Raw genomic sequence first — 21,594 nt, 5'->3', positions numbered from 1 at the left:
AATCCAACAGCACATGAAAAAGTCAATTCACTATGATCAAATAGGCTTCATTCCTGGATGCAAGGTTGGTTCAACATATATAAATCAATAAATGTGATTCACTACATAAATAGAATTAAAAACAAAAGCCATATGATCACCTCAATAGACTCTGAAAAAGCTTTTGATAAAATCCAACATCCCTTCATAATAAAAACCCTCAAGAAAATAGGTATCAGAGGAACATGCCTCAACATAATAAGAGTGATCTATGACAAACCCACAGTCAACATGATACCGAACAGGCAAAAAGTAGAAGCAATTTCCTTGAGAACTGGAACAAGACAAGGATGCCCATTCTCATTGTGCCTACTCGACATAATACTGGAAGTGCTAGCCAGAGCAATCAGGCAAGAGAAAGAAATAAAAAAATCCAAATAGGAAAACAAAAAGTCAACCTATCACTCTTTATGGCCAATATGACTCTATACCTAGAAAGCCCTAATGACTCCGAGAACTATAAATGACTTCGGTAAAATTTCAGGCTTCTAGAACGGATAAATGACTTCAGTAAAATTTCAGGATAGAAAAATCAATGTATAAAAATCAATAGCATTTCTATCCACCAATAATGTTAAAGCTAAGAGCCAAACCAAGAGAACAATCCCATTTACAATAGCAGCAAAAAAAAAAAAAGAAATAAAAATAAAATAAAATACCTAGGAATACATCTAACCAAGGAAGAAGGTAAAAGATCTCTACAAGGGAACTATGAAACACTACTAAAAACAACCATAGGTGATACAAACAAAGAAAAAAACATTCCAAGCTCATAGGTTGGAAGAGTCAATATCGTTAAAATGGCCACAGTGCCCCCCAAAAATCTACACATTCAATGCCATTCCTGTCAATCTACCAACATCATTTTTCACAGAACTAGAAAAAACTATCCTAAAATTCATATGGAATCAGAAAAAGTCCAATAGCCAAAGTAATACTAAGCAAAAAGAAGAAAACCAGAGGCATCACATTACTCAACTTCAAACTATAAGGCTACCGTAACCAAAACAGCATGGTACTACTACAAAAACAGACATATAGACCAATGAAACAGAATAGAGAAACCAGAAATAAAGCTTCACAAGTACAGCCATCTCATCTTTAACAAAGATGACAAAACTGAACAGTACGGAAAGGACACCCTATTCAATAAATGGTGCCAGGATAGCTGTCTAGCCATATGCAGAAGAATGATACTGGACTCCTCCTACCTTTCACCATATAGAAACATTAACTCAAGATGGAATAAAGATTTAAATGTGAGATCTGAAGCTAGAAGAAACCTAGAAGAAAACCTAGGAAACACCATTCTGGATATCAGCCTTGGGAAATAATTTATGACTAATTCCTCAAAAGCAATTGCAACAAAAACAAAAATTGACAAGTGGAACCAATTAAACTAGACAGCTTCTGCACAGCAAAAGGAACTATCAACAGAGTAAACAGACAATCTATAGAATGGGAGAAAATATTCACCAAATACACATCCAACAAGTGTCTATTTTCCAGACTGTATAAGGAATTTAAATAACTGAACAAGCAGAAAACAATCTCATTAAAAACTGGGCAAAAACATGAACAGACAGTTCTCAAAAGAAGATATATGAGCAGCCAATAAATGTGAAAAAATATCCCACATCACTAAACACCAGAGAAATGCAAATCAAAACTACTATGAGATACCATCTCACACCAGTCAGAATGGTTTACCATTGACTAAATAGTCAAAAAACAACAAATATTGGCAAGGTTGCAGAGAAAAGGGAATGCATTATACACTTTTGGTGGGAAGGAAAATTAGTTCAGCCATCATGGAAAGTAGTTTGGAGATTTCTCAAAGAACTTAAAACGGAACTACTTACTAGTCAACCCAGCAATCCCATTCTTTTCTATATATCCAAAAGAAAGCAAATCATTCTACCAAAAAGACAAGTGCACTCACATGTTCATTGCAGTACTACTAACATAGCAAAGACATGGAATCAACCTAGGTGCCCAGCAATGGTGGACTTGTTAAAGACAACGTGGTACATGTTCATCATGGAATATAATGCAGCCAAAAAAAAAAGAGTAAAATCATATCCTTTGCAGCAACATAGATGTAGCTGGAGGCCATTATCCTAAGTGAATTAATGCAGGAACAGAAAACTAAATACTGCATGTCCTCACTTATAAGTGGGAGCTATACATCAGGTAATCATAGACACGAAGATAATGACAACAGAAACCAGGCACTACTAGAGTGAGAAGAGAAGAAGGGACAAGGGTTGAAAAACTATTGGATACTATGCTCACTACCTAAGTAAGGGGGTCATTTGTACTCCAAGGCTCAACATCATGCAATATACCCATGTCCATGTTACAAACCTGCATATGTATCCCCCTGAATCTATAATAAAAGTTTAGAAAAAAGACAAGAAAACCTCTATCTCCATTAGAATCCACTATCAAAAGGTAAGTCTTACCATTACTCTCTGCTGGTTTAGCTATTCAGTGACTCTTATATGCCTAAGAAAAATACACCTTCATTGATATGTGATTTAATGTAGTACATTTTTGGTTCCGACCACTTTTTCAAACTTTTGTCATTTCCTTTAAAGTGATCCATGGCCAAGTTCTATTGGACTACTTGTTATTTTTAAAACACATCCTAAATTACTTTCCAGATTCTCTTGTCTTTTTACATCTTTGTGCCCAAAGCCTGAATTCCCTCCTCATCTCTACTCCCACTCTGTTCAATAAAATCCTATGCATCCTTCAAATGTGCCCTTAAATCTCACCACATTTGTGCATACTTCCCTGTCCTGACAGCTGGAATCACTGAATCTCTTCTTTATGAACCCACAGAATTTTAAAAATTCTACACCACTGACACTTATTATGCTGTGCATTCATGCTTGGATGTCTAACCAAGGCACTGAAAATCTTGGAGAGCAGACTGACCATGTTTTGATATTGCAAAACCCAAGGCTTATTTCTCCACCTTTAGGATACAACAAGAGCTCAAGATTGTATGGTGGAAATAAATTCAATTAAGGTTCCTCCTTCCTCTAAAATGCCTTATCGTGTATTTGTGAATCAGTGCTGCATACTGATGAACTTACTCTATACTCAACTCCAAATTCCAGTAAATAATCAATAGATGGTTATTGGAGGAGAAAATTAACATTATTCCAACAGAGTTATGTGCATATCTGTTGTAACAAGTTTCAGCCTGGATTATTATGCTTTCATAATCATTCTCATTTTCTTAAGAAATACTACCTTGGAATCAATTTACTCTATTACAAATGATACATGTGTTGAGGTCATAGAACAATCAGTAGACCTAAGAGTGACACCAAGATGTTCTCTATATTTCTAGGGAGTAACAGTATGGAAAACATAAAGTAAATATATAATCAACAGGAAATATGGACCTTGCACAATAATCTAGAAGAAAAATAAACTATAATTGCTGCAATGGTCTAAAGGACACTGACATCATAATGGCTTATGCTGGTTTTGAAAGCTCAGGGGAAACCCACATACTGAAATTAGAGTCAGGCTGACATCCTAGTGATGGTGGTTATTTCCAGTTTTTGATAAAAGCCTATTTGACAGTCTGGTGGTGGTTCAGAAACTCTTTCATCTGTTTTTGTGACTTTGCCTCATCAAACCAATGACAGAAACATATAAATTAATCACCATTTTTCCAAGTCACCTAGGTGTATATCCTAGAACTCACCTGGTACAATCTTCCCCTGCAAAATAACAAGCCACTCCATAGCCAGAACCAAATTTCTGCAGTCCCTGTGAGAAGCACAGCACTCTATATAGTAAGCATTCAATAGGGTCCCCATGCTGAGTGAAGGAATAATTCTTAATTCCTTACTCCTCTCCCAGTGGATATTTGCAGGTTTATTAGGTATTTAAGAGTTTTCTGTCATGTCTGGTCTGTTGCATTCATCACTTTCTTTCCACTACCACTGAAATCACTTTAGTTAGGATTGTCTAATTTCATCTCATCTAATCTCATTCATTCATTTAACAAAAAAAAAAATTTAATCCCTATAATTTTCCAGAATTATAACTAGGAACATATAACTAGAACATACAGCTGGTTAGCTAGTTATGTTCTAATAACTAGAAAAAAATCCTTGCCTTCATGATGATTCCATTCTACCCTCTGACCTCCTGTTGCATTTTTGAGGTTGCCCTCTTAGATCTACAAGTTAAAGGCTAATTTTCAGACTGAGGTCAAGGTTTTGTCCCAACTTATGCCTTGCTAGGCTCTGCTAAGTCCTGCTTCTTGCTTCCACTTACTCCCATACCATGGCAAATCTACTACCACTGAAAGGTACCCTCTCCCTCATCCTTCACCTAACCAGATTCTACCCATTCTTTAAGGTTGTACCCAAGCCCCACCTTCTTGGAGACTTTTATACTGCCTGGACTCACACTCATCTCTTAACTCTTCCATATTCCCACAGCACTGACTAACTGGCTCACTCGCTCAACCACTTCATCAGGCCCTGCCTTGTACTTCTTTTTATGTGCTGCAAACCTGTGCAGCCTCTGTCCCCAGTTACACTGTAGACTCCTTGAGTCCACTGTAGAATTACTCAATTACTATACTGTGTCTCCATAACACAGGTACCCTGAGAGGCTGTTAGTTTATGCTCACAATGCATTTCCAGAATAGAATAGAACTAGTAATACAAGTACTCTTTACATAATGAAATAACAATTAATATTTATTTCTTATTTGCAAGAGGGAACCCCAGAAGGAAAAGGAGTAGGCTGAATAAAAGAAGATCTTTGATCTAACTCATTAACTTTTATGCCTACTGAACTTCTGTCATTATTAAGATCCCATCTGAAAAATATCTGTTCACAATTCAGAACCACCCAAACTCTTTTAGCAATTTCCTTAGTTCCCCAATAATCAATGACTCTCATTTCACCCTACTGTTAGTTACCATCTCTTACAGGCAAAATTTGTCTCTATTCAACAAGAAGATAAAGCTAGATGAAGGATATTGAATTAAGTAAGCTAAAGTTAACAAGAGAATAAGATGGCAGAAGAAGTAAATGTTGGCTTTATTGTTGTTCATAATTACCTTATAGAACAAAAGGTGGATGGATTATAGTGATCTACTTTTAAAATACATTTTCAAAACTATTCTCATTAAATTCTGAATGTATATTTAAATTTAAGGCAGTGCATGTGATATATATGTGTGTATGTGAAAATGAGTACTAATACAGTAGCTCAACAGATTTTTTCTCAGAATAATTTCAGACTGGAGTCCAGTGCTACCAGCTTAAGCAAATAACTCATGTGGATGGAGATAAAAAGATAATTTAGCAATGTAAGGTCCAACAGTGGATAAAGAGGGGAAGGAATGAAATCAAGTCATGGATGAATCAAGACAGAAGGACCAGCATCTCATGTGTATAATTAAATAAATAAACAACCTAAAATACCTCTGAACTGTAAGCTCAAATGTATTACACTAAAAACCTACTTTCGAATTGCTTGGCATTTGAGACAATACCAGTCAGTAGCCATTAAATACATTTTTATAAATAACCTCCAAGAGATCCTGAACTCTAAAGGTTTCATTCTTAAGGAATTTCCAGATTCCTTTAGAGTTATAACTCCCAAAATATATGCCAAGGTGCTCTAGGGGATGCCATGGTGAACTCACATGGGTGAAAGAGGATATTTTAAAATTTCAGTGCAAATACAGTAGTACTCAAGATTCATTAGACACCCCAGGAACTACTAGCTTGAGGTAGTTCACAGTGTTAACACTACATACATTCCTTTTGATGTCATTATATCTGTTTGAAACTGGGGTTTGGAAGTTTCTGTGATGAAAAGCAAAAATCATGTGAAAATCAATGTGAAACAGGAAATTAGGGTGGTATGGTAGTGGCATCCACTCCGGCTCAAAGGTTTGAGAGGGTGTTTCATGGCCAGAGTCATACACTTGCCTATAGTAAACTGCAGTGATTAAAAATGAAACAAAAATAATTTTCTTTTAAATTATATATTCTCTTTTTTTTCTTATGACTATTAAGTTGTTAGATCATAACACTTACTAAGTTGTTTGGTGCTATTTAATGAACAGGATTGTTAGGTAGTGCTTTTGGCCTAGAGGCACAATGAAAAAATTAACACTAAGGATTTGGATGCAGTTAACTGAGAAAGTTTGAGAACTTGTGCTGTAGCCTCTAGAGTCTAGTGTATTTTTTTTTTTAATTTAAGACACACAGATCACACAATACATGCATACAGGTCCTTCTACCACCCTATAAATCTTTTTATTCTGATACCAACAAGCACCACAGCTGTTCTTAGCTTTAATTTTTAAACTAGAGACTTGAGTCCCTCAGGCACAGTGGTTTTCCTGCCTAAAAGTAGTATATGAAGATGACTGTTAATAAGTCAAACCAACCACATGGTGCCAGCAATAATGCATGAAAAAAATTCAACTCATTCAATTATTAGATCTATCCAAAAGTATACAGTTTAAAATTAATAAATTACTATTTTAAAATATATAATGAGCACCTTCTAAATGCAATGTATAACAAACAATGAGATGTGAAAACTATTATGCTGTTTATCATGCATTAGGAAACAGCAGAATAGCGTGGCTAGAAAATGGGATTTGTAGTTAGACAAAATTTCAGTGCATATCCCAGCATTACCTCTTACTATTGGTAAGACTTCTGAAAAGTTTTCTGTGCTTGTTAGCTTATCTGTTTTCTGGCCTGTTTATAGTTCTCTCATCTCTATAGTAGGGTTAACAACAGTGTCCATCAGATAAGCTCATTATGAGCTGTAAATAAAATAATGCATATGATTGCATAGAACTATGCCTGACACTTAATAATTAGTGGCTATTTATAGCATGTTATGGGAAAACAGTCTAATCAAGAATAATTTAAATCAGTAAGTTTTCATCACTCTTCTTAAAAGAGCAGTTTTATGCAAGGCTGATAAACTAATTGACAGTTATATTTAAATAAAAGTGATAAGGAACAAAGGTTAAATAATACATCAGAATAACACAAACTACAAAAAGTAGAGACTCTTAAATTATCTACCTCTTGCTTCCAAACGCCTGCCCTTGCTAGGTTCTCCTCATTCTTGGTGCTTTCTTCTTCTCTACTTCTTTGCTGACTCTACAGTAAATTTCATTAAATTATGCAGCAAATAACTCATGGCAGGATTTACTAAAAATCAGGAAGCAAATCTGGATAGGTAGAAAATAACTGTAACACAAAGCTTAACTGGAGAAGTGCTACAAACAAAGGAAAGAAAAGTTGCATGGGACTCGAGGGAGGAAGAAGTTACTACTGACAGAGAGAACTAGGAAAATCTCTGTAGAGGAGTTGCCCTTTCAGATGGGTCTTAGACATCAGGTGGGATTTGGATGTGCTTCCAAAGGGAAGGACACATGAACCAGCAGGGCAAGCAGGAGAAAAGGCTCAGAGACAAGAAGCATGAAAATGAACCAGGAATGGCAAGGAGTTCCAATGGTTGAAATTTAGACCTCATCATGGAGGGAGGGAGAAAATGGTATTAGAAATGCTGTTTAAAGACAAACTGTGGATGACTTCGGGTGTCCCCAGTGCTATGCCATTATCTTCTCTTCTCCACTGTATGAATTTCCACAGGACTGGGTGCCTTCCCAATTTGATTATCATTATACCTCAATGCTGAAGACAGCACCCAAACACCTAGTGTTAAAAAATACGTTTTTAATTATTCAAGTTTCCTTGGTAATAAGCCAGATAATCTTCTGTTCTGGTTCTAATTCTACCATTAACAAGCTCTGTGGGCCTGAGAAACTAATGTCGCCTCCCTTCCAGATCAAGCTTGCTCATCCATAAAATGACTGATATGGTTTTGATGAGTACTCAGGGTTTTAACTCTGTAAAATTACCTTTCAAAAAGTTATTACTTTATATAATATACCCTAAAATCATAAAAAAGATACAGTTTTGCCATTTGACATCCAAATGAATGACATTTCACTTCAAATTATGGAGACTGTTAAATGAAAAAACACAGCTTTTAAGAATGGTATTTAAGGACACTTCCCAGTTTTTACAGTTGGAAAACAAACAAACAAACAGAATGTCTCCTTAAGAAAAGTGGTTGCATGGAACCAAAAATGAGCCCGCATTGCCAAGACAATCCTAAGTCAAAAGAACAAAGCTGGAGGCATCACGCTACCTGACTTCAAACTATACTACAAGGCTACAGTAACCAAAACAGCATGGTACTGGTACCAACACAGAGATATAGACCAATGGAACAGAACAGAGTCCTCAGAAATAATACCACACATCTACAGCCATCTGATCTTTGACAGACCTGAGAAAAACAAGAAATGGGGAAAAGATTCCCTATTTAATAAATGGTACTGGGAAAATTGGCTAGCCATAAGTAGAAAGCTGAAACTGGATCCTTTCCTTACTCCTTATACGAAAATTAATTCAAGATGGATTAGAGACTTAAATGTTAGACCTAATACCATAAAAATCCTAGAAGAAAACCTAAGTAATACCATTCAGGATATAGGCATGGGCAAGGACTTCATGTCTAAAACACCAAAAGCAATGGCAACAAAAGCCAAAATTGACAAATGGGATCTCATTAAACTAAAGAGCTTCTGCACAGCAAAAGAAACTACCATCAGAGTGAACAGGCAACCTACAGAATGGGAGAAAATTTTTGCAATCTACTCATCTGACAAAGGGCTAATATCCAGAACCTACAAAGAACTCCAACAAATTTACAAGAAAAAAACAAACAACCCCATCAAAAAGTGGGCAAAGGATATGAGCAGACATTTCTCAAAAGAAGACATGCATACAGCCAAGAGACATATGAAAAAATGCTCATCATCACTGGCCATCAGAGAAATGCAAATCAAAACCACAATGAGATACCATCTCACACCAGTTAGAATGGCGATCATTAAAAAGTCAGGAAACAACAGATGCTGGAGAGGATGTGGAGAAATAGGAACACTTTTACACTGTTGGTGGGACTGTAAACTAGTTCAACCATTGTAGAAAACAGTATGGTGGTTCCTCAAGGATCTAGAACTAGAAATACCATATGACCCAGCCATCCCATTACTGGGTATATACCCAAAGGATTATAAATCATGCTGCTATAAAGACACATGCACGTGTATGTTTGTTGCGGTGCTATTCACAATAGCAAAGACTTGGAATCAACCCAAATGTCCATCAGTGACAGACTTGATTAAGAAAATGTGGCACATATACACCATGGAATACTATGCAGCCATAAAAAGGGATGAGTTTGTGTCCTTTGTAGGGACATGGATGCAACTGGAAACCATCATTCTGAGCAAACTATCGCAAGAACAGAAAACCAAACACCTCATGTTCTCACTCATAGGTGGGAATTGAACAATGAGATCACTTGGACTCAGGAAGCGGAACATCACACACCGGGGCCTATTATGGGGAGGGGGGAGGGGGGAGGGATGGCACTGGGAGTTATACCTGATGTAAATGACGAGTTGATGGGTGCAGCACACCAACATGGCACAAGTATACATATGTAACAAACCTGCACATTGTGCACATGTACCCTAGAACTTAAAGTATAATAATAAAAAATAAATAAATAAAACAATAAAATAAAATAAAATAAAACCTGAAAAAAAAGTGGTTGCTATATTTCTCAATTCTAAATTATACTTTTATATATTAATGTTTATGAAGTTATGAAGTTTTTCAATCATGAACAGAAGTCTATTTTTTATTGAAGAAATGTTTAGATCAATGATATGTCTAGAATTAAGGCACTGATGCAATAGTTGACTGAAAAACTTTTTATTGAACAAATACTCCTTGAGTCCCTACCACATGTCCAAATACTATATTAGGACCCAGGGATACACTTTGGAGGAAAAAGACATTCCAATGCAATAGTAAAATATTTCTATCTGGAATAATCATGGAACTTTATGGGAGCAGATAAAGTATTTCCCCGAGTCTCATGGTTTCAACAGACATTCTGGAGGAAGTGATATTGATAGAGTGAAAAGGACCCACAGGAGTTACCTACGTTAAAAAGAGGAATGTGCTTTTTTCAGCCAGAGACAACCATGTGAGCCACAGCATAAAGGGGAAGGTAGGTATAATGGGGCCACTGTAAGATCTGGAATGTAAAAATCATAGATGTGAGAGAGAAGACTGGAATGAATGGCAAATGATTGACAGTTATGATGGTCCTGACTGTCATGCTAAAAAGTTCAGCCTTTAATTCTAAAAATGCTGTGGCTCCACTGATGGATCCCAAATGAGAATATCAACTGGAGAACAGCACCATGATGAGGGGTATCACCACTGTTGATTACAAACTGATGGGCAGGGAAGCTGGAGGAGGGCATGGGCAGGCGGCAACTGCTGCAACAGTTCCGGGGAGTTATGAAGAAGATGTGGCTATTGAAAAAACGGAAAAGATATTTATTTTATAAGGTAGAAAAGACAGAATTTTGTACTTAAGAGTGGGCAATGAAAGGAAGGAGAGAATGGTAGAAGTTAAAACCCAAATTATTTTCAAAGAGTAATTTAAGATCACATAAATTCTTAGTTAAATTCCTGAACAGCTGAAAAAAATGAGTAAAACTCAATTATTCAGAACCCCAGGCTAAAGTCTCAGACTTGACCTTGCCAAGTTAAAGGACATCAGTCTAGTTCACCATCCTAGAAGATAAGGATCTTCCCTTGCTGGAATAAACCTGATTCCCACTCCAGGAGCAATATGTCCACTGTATCCTTCTGGGAATATGCATCTCAGAATCTAAGAAAGTAACATAAATAAAGCTTCTCAATGGTTTGAAAGCTTTCAAGGACTCTCCAAAGTGAATCATCAGAAGAGGAAGAGAAAGGATTCTAAGTGTAAGTCAAAACATCTATTCTCAAAAATTTACCAGATGAGTGATGGCGTTAGTATGAACCTCAGTGGCTGCTTAACACCAAACCCCTTTTACTAAGCAACAATTATGTACCAAATGTCATGTTCTACTTATGCTTGGCCCAGCTTCCTCATCTATGAAACAGGATATAAGAGGACCTATTTGTTAGAATTACTGTAGTATTTAAATTGCAAATATTGCTTTGATAAATTGGTAAATAGAAGGAATTTTCACTTTCACTACTCTTAACATTTAATTCGGCATATATGACCTTTCCTAATTTGTCTGCTGCATCCCTCTTAACACCACCTTTCTCACACACTGTAATCCTCAGCTAGGTCAGATTACTGAAGCCTGCATGATGTCGTCTCATCTCCATGTTATGGCTAGGATACGTCCCCTGGTTGACTTTCTTTTAGCACCTGACACTTTCCCATCAGATCACTTATCAGTGACTAAATAATTATTTTGAAATAAATATCTTTATGCCACACCAGACTCTAAAAGTCCGTAAGAGCAAATATCAACCTATTTCGATCACCCCTAAATCTCTCTGCTTATCAAGTGAATTAATAAATTTTCTCAGGCAAGATCTTATACTTCTCAAATCTTCAAGTTTTAAAACTGCATTTTAAAACAAATAAAAAAATAAGTAGCACTTGAGCCTTTAATGACAGTTTCTGTGTTCCTCACAAGAAGACCACAATAGGAGAGACACCCTGGGTTCCCTTTTGACTTCACCAGGCCTCAAGTATTCCAGTCACTTCTTCCATTCAAGGACTTCACAAACCCATTCCTCAATTTCTCTATGACTTGGATCTATCATATTTCTAATTTTCTAATTATCAGCCCCCCTAATACTTTACTCTCATCCCCTCCATTGTTCTCATCACAGCGTGTGTAATCTATAGCCAATACAAAAGAGAGATGTTCTGGGAAGATAAACTTGGCTTTGATACACCTGAGAACTGGAGGAGGTAGAGATTAGAGCTAGCTAAGAGGCTATGATACCAGAACAGGTATGTAAAAAAGTGCTGTCTCTGGTCTATGGAAGTGAGAAAAGAGAGGCATATTTACTATCTGACTTGGAGACGGGTGACATATGAGGGTCAGAATAGAAAAGATGGCAGAGGTTTCAAGTCTAAGTGACTGGGGGTGAGGTATTTTGGTTAACACAAACTAGAAAGTCCAGTGAATGTGGACAAATGTCTAGTTTAGACTTACAAATAGCATCATTTACTACTTATCATTAAGTGGGACAAATGTGGATATATTGTATTTCTTTCTTGTTTTTCTTTTCTGTTTTCCAGCTTTGCTACACTGAGCACATATTACTTATTAATAGAAAAAACAAACCTGTTTTCATGCAAACTTTGTTATGCACATGTTCACCGGCAGTGTAGGTGAGATATTGTAGAGATGTTCAGCAGGAAGATGGAATTGTAAGACTGAGCTCACGAGTAGTCAAGGATATAGGCATAGTTTTAAAGTCATCTGCATAGAGTTAAAGCCCTGGGAATGCATGAGATCATCAAGCGAAGGAGACCAGATTAGAGGGCCAGACGATGAAATTCTGTCTCAAGTTGTGCAGCCCTGACACACTGACAGGGAATGACTGGTGCTAGGGAAAAGCACAGGAAACATCATACTAGCCCTAAGGTTTTGTGCAACTTCCTCAGATTTAGTCTCAGAGAGTAGGAGGATGTGGTGTGGACAACATCTCTGCACCATGAGAGTGTTTTGAAGTTACATCTACCAGTGCTTTTTACTTATTGTTACAGTGATTTGTTTTTGTGTCATGCTGATGAAGCTGGGATGAAGAATTAAATCTTACTCAATTATTATCCTTCTTTGTTTTCCCCTCACCTAAGTACTTTCACGTACCAGTCACTTTATATATATGTACATGTATTTGCTACAGAAAGCAATCACACATATAGAGCTACTTTTTCCAATCCTCTCCCACTTTCAAATGCCTTAGCTTTCCTTGATCATGCTGCTACTTCCTTTTCTATCAGAATCAGTCTTCTAAAACCCAGATGACGCACCATGTCCTGCCTTGAGGCACTTTCTCCATATATCCCTCATTCCTACTTTGAAAGTTCACCATTGTTGCTCACTGTACACATTATTTACCCATAAGCACATAGCATGTTATTTTATGTGGTATTTAGAAAATCTGTAGAAACAAGGCAATAAACTGTCCAGTGGAGCATGGCTCAGCCTCAGTATAAATTTGGGGGGGGGGGGGGGGGTTTATTTGACACACTGATCGCCAAATTTAGCTCTTTCTACATGCCTAGACCTATTACCTTGACATTTAAGACCCATCTTGTAAAACTGCTTGAAGAAATAGTCTTTTAGAAATAGATACTAAAGAAATAGTTAAGTCTGAACCCTGTCTTTGGTTGAATTTCACAACCTGAATGCACTTTACAAACCCTAAAACAACATACCACTGTGACCCAAGTGTCAGAGTTGCTGGTGTGAAGAGTTAGTCCAAGGACTCCTGACACTGGGACCGGGCTGCCTTCATCCTGTTACTTTGTCTATGTGACAGTTAATGTATTCTTCTGCTGTCATGTCATATGGCTTAGGTGGAGGAAGTTGGTACAGATGTGCCTTGGGTGGAAATATTTTTCTTATAGGGTAGATCTTCTTTTAAGTATTTAGAGGCATTTGTTATTTAGCAGAGCTCTGCAGTCAAACTTTTACATGGTAAAGAAACACTCGAAACAGTCTCTAAATTGTCTGCCCACTTAATTTATTTTCTACTATAGCAATATAAAACTAGAGTTGGGTTTTCTGATTACCAACAGACTTGGTTATCTCACTCATACAAGTAAGCTGAAGCTAAACAGACTGACTGTTCCTGTTCTCCTCTGCCACTTATGATCTCAGGCAAGTCTCTTACCTCTCTCATTTTTTTATCTTTTTTAATAAAAAGTGGGTCTAGGACCATCTGCTTGTCTACACCCTCAGCAATGCTGGGGGATCAAGTGGGAAAATGTATGTGAAAATAGTCTGTAATAATAATTATGATAACAGGAATAATAGCTAACACTCATTCAGCATTTATTATGTGTCAGGCAGAGCTTTGCATGAAGTAACTCATTTAATCCTTATAAAAATTCTAAGATGCTGGTATTGTTATTATTCCCATTTTACAGACAGAAAACCAAGGCACAGAGGCTAAGTAACTCGCACAAGTCACAAAGCTACTAAGTAAAGAAGCTGGAATAAATGACCATGTGCTACCTATACCCTGAGTACAGTGATAATATAACATTTTACCTGCAGAGACTACAAAAGATAAAATAAGTATCACAGGAAAATTAAATAATCATTTTATAGATGAGACAATTGAGGTTCGGCAGGGTTTCACAGTTTGCCTAATTATATTTTCAGAGTATATATAATTTAGAATATATTTAAACTAGTCTGAAGTGTTCTGTTTTTAAATTAAGGGAAGTAGAGCAAATCTTTTGAAAACAGATTCAACGGTCAATTTTAAATTCTAGTGGTCTAACCAGCTATTATACTGGGAAATTATAGATTATAATATGCCTGGACATGTATAACAATAAGGGCTTAAGAAATATTAGCTACTATCCCTATAAATGTCCCAATGCCTGCATCAGAGTCCCAAAGCACATCAAGAGTTCTAGACAAAATAGTATAGTTCTTTTTGAAAGTGTGAATAAGCAATTATAGTCTCTGGATTTGGAGAGTAATAAAAAAGTAGAGTCTCTAGTGTGAACTTTTGGCTTTCCTTTTCCCTAATTGATCTATTTAAAAAAAAAAAAAAAACTTATAAATTCACATCCTAATCAAGATAAAACATTTAGAAATAGATTTTAATTCATTTCTTTTCACTGAATGCACAGGTGTACTTAATAATATCAAAAATCTAGTTAGAAAGGAGAAGGTAAGGTTAACCCACCTACTAATGAAACAACACTTTTAAAAAGGAAGGATGCATAATCCCTGTGGGCCAGCTGTGTGCCAGGCACTCACAGGCCAGCAAGTGCAAACGGCATCGTCAAATCTGGCTCTTCCTCTACTAGCTGGGTGGCCTCAGGCAAACTTACTTCATTTGTCTGACTCTATCAAGAGCCTCTCAACACACAGCTGACCCAGCTGACCCTCTAGCATGGAATCACCGGAATCCAGGCCAACTGCTGTCCCCTATGGGATTTGGTGGGATTTGTCACCTTGTTTCAAGGCCTACTCACAAGACCCTAGAGATGCTTTTTGGAGTCTTTCAAGATCAAACTGGCCAATCTACACAGCTACAAGAGATACATCATGGGAATTTAGTGGATAAAAAGGGCCCTATTTGGCATTGAACCAAGTGAATATCAAGAGTCTAGCTGAGCCAAGATTCCCTTAATAACAAGTGTGTATGATATCCTGTCAGAATAGTGCAGGTCTTCTCTATCTCATTCACCACCCACAACCTTCTCAAAGCTGGGCCCACTGACCTCCACTACCTGTTCTCTCCAGGCACACACCACAGTTGAACACTAGGGAGGGAGAGATGCATTCTTATCTTGGATAGACAGGCTGTGATTTGAAAGTACTACAAGGTACACCTGGCTGGCTGGAGTCTGGGTGGGCAGTTGAGGCTGGATTTCACATGAACTCATTACCCGCATGGCTCCCTATGCAGCTTAAACCATGAAATGTGGAGCACATGCATGCTCCAACCATTTCCCACAGTGGCCTAGCTTCCACCCAATTCACTGTGCCTGCTGTCCAATCTCTAATTCAGCTAACAGGGCCTTTGGGCTTGAGGCTGCTGAAGACAGATTACCACTGAGCATTAGAGCTCTGGGAAAAACAAGCTCCTCTACTGAGATGTTGAACATAACAACACCACAGTATCTGTAGAAAGAAATTTCCAAGACTCCAGATTTCTTATTTATACAGACTTCTGTGACTATAGCCTCCACTGCAACTTCAGTCTACAAACATGGCTAACGAAGTGCCTTCGAGCTTGGGAGTTAAATTGCTCCTGACAGTATGTTGTAAAATAGCAAAACTGAAAATGGTGATAACCTGGGGACAAAATATATATGTAATATTGGGATCACAATTTTTTAGGAATTAATTAGCACTTGTATATCATATCCTTCTTGCCTAGCATTTATACAGGCTTAAAACACGCTAGCTAGTGTGATAATAATCCTTGCAGATCTCCTAGAGAACAGGCATGATCACCTTCAACTAGCACTGTTGGTGGCTCACCTGTCATTTATTGGGAGAAAGCATTCTCCCTATTTACAAGTAAGGAAACTAAAACAAGGAGGTTAGAGAAGTTACCTAAGATTGCCTACTACATGCAGAGTAAAGTAAGAATCCAGATGGAGGCAGTTCCACTTTGGAATTTGAGCTATTAATCACTATACCCTTCCATCTCCTCTGTTTATGTGAGGAGACTAAAATCTACATAGAACTTGTCTGCTGTCATGCTGTTACCTGGATGGTACATAAAAGTCCAAATTACAGCTACATCCCTGTTTAAACAGTAAGCCATTTCTAAATCTGAATCCTGAGGACTTTCATGAAGCCAGAAGGGTTTTCAGACATTATGACACGCAGCAAGAAAGTACACCGAATTTTTTTAGATGAAAAGCCCCATCCAACAGTGGCTGATAACATCTTCTGTTCTCTGATAACCCCCTTGCTACTAGAGCAGCTGAAGATGACTCCAAATGCATGAATCTGTTCATCTGTTCACATGCTAAAAGAATAAGTCCTGGCAGTTTATGATTAAAGAGGCATGAAAGTCCCCAGATCACAAATGCCCTTTCAAAAATGTTCCACATTTGTTCTGGCTTCAAGCCATGATAAAGTGTTTCCAATCAAATGCATCAGCTAAAATGAACCCATTTTCTGAAACAGCAGTGGCTAGTTTGGGTCCAGCACTTATAAAGAAAGGTTCCTAGTGTCACAGACCATGAAGTAAGACTGTTTGAAGTTGTTTCCATGGAGAATCCCAGAAGACCTTAAAACTTCTGAGCAGGAAGATCCCTGACCCTTGCCCAACTCCTTTCCACTTAACAGTGATGCAACTGAGCTGAAGAGACTTGTCCAAAGCCACTGAGCAGGTTAGTTAGTAGCAGGGCTAAAATCTGTAATGAGGAGTTGGTCATGCCCAGGTTGCAAACAGCCTTGTCCAAGGCATACTTGAAGTAGATACTTTGCACCCTCACCTTTGACTAGGCCTAACTTCTGGTACAAACCTGTGGAGTCAAAATCTGATTTTCAATATTGTAAAAAACAAAAACAAACAAAAAACCTCTCATTTTCCAGATCTCTCAATGAAAACTTTAGGGCCAAATCAAGAAATCATAAGGCTATCATAGGCCCTTACATAAAAATGGTCTTAAAATATATACACAATCTCCTTTTCATAGAAGACTGAGAGCCAGAGAGATAGAAATATAGAAAGAGAGGGAGAAAGAATACTTTGCCCCTGACATACACACACAAAAGTACTTGGCTTCCTGAAAGAAAAAAAAAAAAAAAAATCTCAAACTCCTTTGTCTTAAGGGCAGAGAGAAAGGTGACAAAATTTGAAATAAAGTGAGCGACGGAAGACAGGAATGGGCAAACTCCAGCTAGCCTGGAACTATCCCGGTTTCCGCTGTGACCCAGCCTAGGGGCTTCCCCTCGGTCGGCCCCTGCACGGAAGGCCGTGCCTGACACTGGGCTGCGTCATTGGCAGAACTACCCACGCCCAGAAAACGAGCTGGAGTGGAGAGCAGAATGCAATTGCAGCCAATCTTCCTCAGGTTCCCTGGGGAGGCCTGCTCTGGGCAGAGAGATCCCAGGGGACTGTGCGGGAAGGAGCTAAAGCAATAGCCCAAAAGCTCCAGGGAATGCACTTGAAGTTTCAAACATTTTTCTTTTCTTTGAAACTAAGTTTCCAGCCCACCAGGAAAAACTGTCTCGCGACCTAGGGATTTTAATCTCACGCTTGGCCGCAAGCCGCTGCCTCAAGACTGGAAACTGGCCGCGAGGCGCTCTAGCCCCCTGACCCCCTCCCCCGGCGCTCACCGGCGATATCCCAGAGCTGCAGGCGCACCACAGTCTCCGGGTCCCAGTGGAGCACCTTGAGCGCGAAGTCCACGCCGATTGTGGCCCGGTAGTGCGAGGAGAAGTTCTGGTGCACGTAGCGCTTGATGATGCTGGTCTTCCCCACGCCCAGGTCGCCAATCACCAGCAATTTGTACAGGTGCTCCTTGTGCGGCGCCTGCATCCTGGCGGCCGGCCGGCCGTGCAGTGCCAGACCAGGGAAGCGCAGCCAGGGCTCTGCGCAGGAGAGAGACTTGGGGAGCGCAAGTGTAGGTGCAAAGGAGAGGCGTGGGCGGCGGGGCGGGGGCCGGGGGGCGGAACTCCTCCCCTAGGGGTTAATCCTCCTTCCTACTCCGCGATCTTGGAGAGGGGAGGAGACAGGAGTTAGTCCCGGGACTGGCAGCTGAAAGGATTTCGCGTGTGGTTGTGTGTTGCAGTGCTTATTTATCTGGCGCTTTAGAGTTTCCGAAGAGCTGTTTTCGCCTGTGACCCTGGCCACAAACTTATGAGGTGTGGATCTTATTTTCCACGTTTTGCTTGCGAGAAAACTGATTGTGAAAAAGTACCCTGCGGGAGATGGCCAGTGAAAGGCTCCGCTGAACACAGGTCTGAAGTCACAGGGCTCCGAATCACCCCACACTGTAGAGAGAAAGTACAGTGTTAGGAAGCCGGAGACTGTCTGGACTTGGTTCCTGCATGTCCCGGTTTTTAAGTTGAGGGACCATAAGTAAGTCATTTGAGCTCCCCCAGCCTGTTCTTTCTCAATGAATGGCAATGCTGACCTCTCAGCAGCTTGGAGGTGTGAACACTGAGCACTTTCACACCCATTCAACTGGCAATCAGTTAACAAGGAGGACAGCTGGGCCGAAAATGCCAAGGGCACTCGTGACTTTTAGCCTCTTCTCATATCCTAAAAAGTCTGAGCTGCACAGAAAGACAGTTTTAACAATTGGTCAGATTATTACAAATAATAATAATGGCAAACATTTATTGAGCACTCACTATATGCCAGAGGGTTTATAAATTATGTCTTTTAATCTTCCCAGCTGTCTTAGTAATAGATACTATTTTTCTTCCTATTTTACAAATGAGGAAACTAAGGACTAGACGTTTTAAGTAATGGACCCAGAGTCAAATAGTAAGGAAAAAAGCCAAATCAAGCACAGGTCTTGAGGTTCCTAACGTTTTTTTTGTTGTTGTTGTTGTTTGTTTTCATTCATTTGACCAATATACATTGAGTACTACCATTCACCATGCACAGGTCTGTGTACTTGGCATGATACAGAAATCCTAACGCAGACAATGACTACTGGCCTCAAAAAAATTTACCTTCTTGTGGGTGGAGACAGACAAGACAAAATAAGTACTATTTGTCATATATTAATTGGCAATAAAATAAGGCAGGAAAGGGGATGTGAAGAGATTATATGGGGTTCGCCTTTTAGATAGGGTGGCCAGGGAAGGTTTCAGTAGGAAGGTGACAATTTAGTAAAGACATAAAGAAAATGAGAAATTGGGCATTCAGGTCTAGGGGGTGAGCAGTTTATACCAAAATGAGCTATTTTGTACCTGAATGTGCTGTGAATGGAGCGCTGCTCACATTCTGTTGTTTCATCTTCTCAATTGCTTTATGAAGTGGGTTATTTTCTTCGATTTATAAATAAAGAAACCAAGATTAAGAGCACCTTTCTCAAGGGCACACATAACTAGTATGTGTTAGAACTGAGACTTAGAGTCCTGTGTGAAAGGGAGAAAGGAGGTTTGGCAAGGCCATTGTCTTTCTGCCTTCCTCATCTGGCCTGACACACCCTAAACTTTAGCCTCCACATGCCCCAAACAAGCAGAGGGATGCCCTAGATGTGTAACTGGGACAAGTCACATAACCTCTCTCAGCCTTGGTTTCTACATCAACAAAAGGAGAACGATAATACCTGTGGCCGGGCACGGTGGTTCATGCCTGTAATCCAAGCACCTTGAGAGGCCGAGGCGGGTGAATCATTTGAGGTCAGGAGTTCAAGACCAGCCTGGCCAACATGGTGAAACTTGTCTCTACTAAAAATACAAAAATTAGCCGGGCGTGGTGGCGGGTGCCTGTAATCCCAGCTACTTGGGAGACTGAGACAGGAGAATAACTTGAACCCAGGATGCAGAGGTTACAGTGAGCCAAGATCGCACCATTGCTCTCCAGCCTGGGTGACCTGAGCAAGACTCTGTCTCAAAATAAATAAATAAATTAAATAAATAAATAAATAAATAAATAGAAATAAAGTTGTTGAGAAAATGCTGGGTCCACAGTAGGTGGTAAATAAATGGTAGCCATTAATATGAAATGAGGGACACGCTTTAAATACTGTCCGCAGGCACTGTCCTGTGCAGTTTTATCTTTCCTCAGAGAGTAACTCAGAAGCTTTGCTTGGAATGGACACTAAGTGACAGTGTGTAGAATTGCACTCATTTGTGTTTTATGGAAGTGCTTAGCTGGGTAGGCCTCATTCACTGGTTTCCACCCACGCAGGGACACACCAAGAAGATTATATCTAATAAGTGAGACAGATATTCTACCTGCTTAAAGAATTAGCCAACCATGTCACCTCACTTCCCAGGGAGGGGAATTCAGGAGCACAAGATGCTGAAGCCATTCTAAATGCCTGCAAAATTAGGAAGGATGACAAAATGAGACCTTTGCCAGCTCTAAAATCCTGGGTCTGTAAATCTGAGAGACAGACTTTGTCTGCCCAACGAGCTCCTAGGGTAGAAACGAGGTAGGAGTTTGAGACATCTTGTGGGGGCAGCCCTCAGAATTATACCCAACCCAACTTTCTCACCAGCCCCAGACTGTTTTCCCAAGCCTGGTCCAGGCAGAGTCATCCTCACTGTTGTCTGTTCTCCTCTTTTGAGCAAGAGCATATTGGAACATCAGACATTTTGATTTATGAGGTAGGACAGGCAGGGCAAAGTTCGGGATTTCTGAGTCCTGAAGCTGATAACATTGGAGGAAGGAGCTTTTTAAGCAAAAGAATGCAAAATCAAAAATATATAATTAGGTCTAGGGCCTTGAAAGGGATCCTGAAGCTTCAGTTTTATTGCCTCTCTGGGGGTAGGAGACTCCTCTTTCAGGGACAGCAGCCAACCATGGTGAGCAAGCTCCTTTGCCAGGCAGGAAGTATGTGCAGTTTGTTTCCAGCAGTGCTCATTTAGGTCTCATGATCATTCTTCACAGTGGGAAGAAATTACTCTCGGTTTATATTTTTAAGACTTTTAGATTAAAGTAGCTTGGTAAGCACCCCGGCCTAGCAGTTCAGTAAAATCTTTGTAAAAGTTGCCTAGGTCTCTGAACCTGAAAGTCCCCTGGTTTAAATGAGGGAGTTAGGTTGCAAGATCTCTGGAAAGTCCTTTGGACTCTAAAATACCAGAATTCTGGGTGTTCTAGACATCGTCTGGTAAGACTTACACCCTAGCTGATTCTAGTCACCCTACAAGAGCACCACTGCCCAAGAGGTGATGTTTT

At 39.2% G+C, this 21,594-nt stretch overlaps 1 protein-coding gene across 1 annotated transcript in view; it reads right to left on the bottom strand.

Moving 5' to 3' along the window:
* The window catches only part of RAB38 (RAB38, member RAS oncogene family), a 62,864-nt gene extending 44,497 nt beyond the window's left edge, over positions 1–18,367 (bottom strand). The window contains exon 1 of the mRNA XM_003910520.4: positions 18,069–18,367. Within this exon, the coding sequence (XP_003910569.1) occupies positions 18,069–18,270 (202 nt within the window). The 5' untranslated portion in view covers positions 18,271–18,367. The remainder of the gene's footprint in view (positions 1–18,068) is intronic.
* Positions 18,368–21,594: the final 3,227 nt, after the last annotated feature.

This window comes from Papio anubis, chromosome 12 (assembly GCF_008728515.1).
Source record: "Papio anubis isolate 15944 chromosome 12, Panubis1.0, whole genome shotgun sequence".
Lineage (NCBI taxonomy): Eukaryota > Metazoa > Chordata > Mammalia > Primates > Cercopithecidae > Papio > Papio anubis.
The sequence above is the reverse complement of the archived record's forward strand: the minus strand, read 5'-3'. Positions and strand labels throughout refer to the sequence as shown.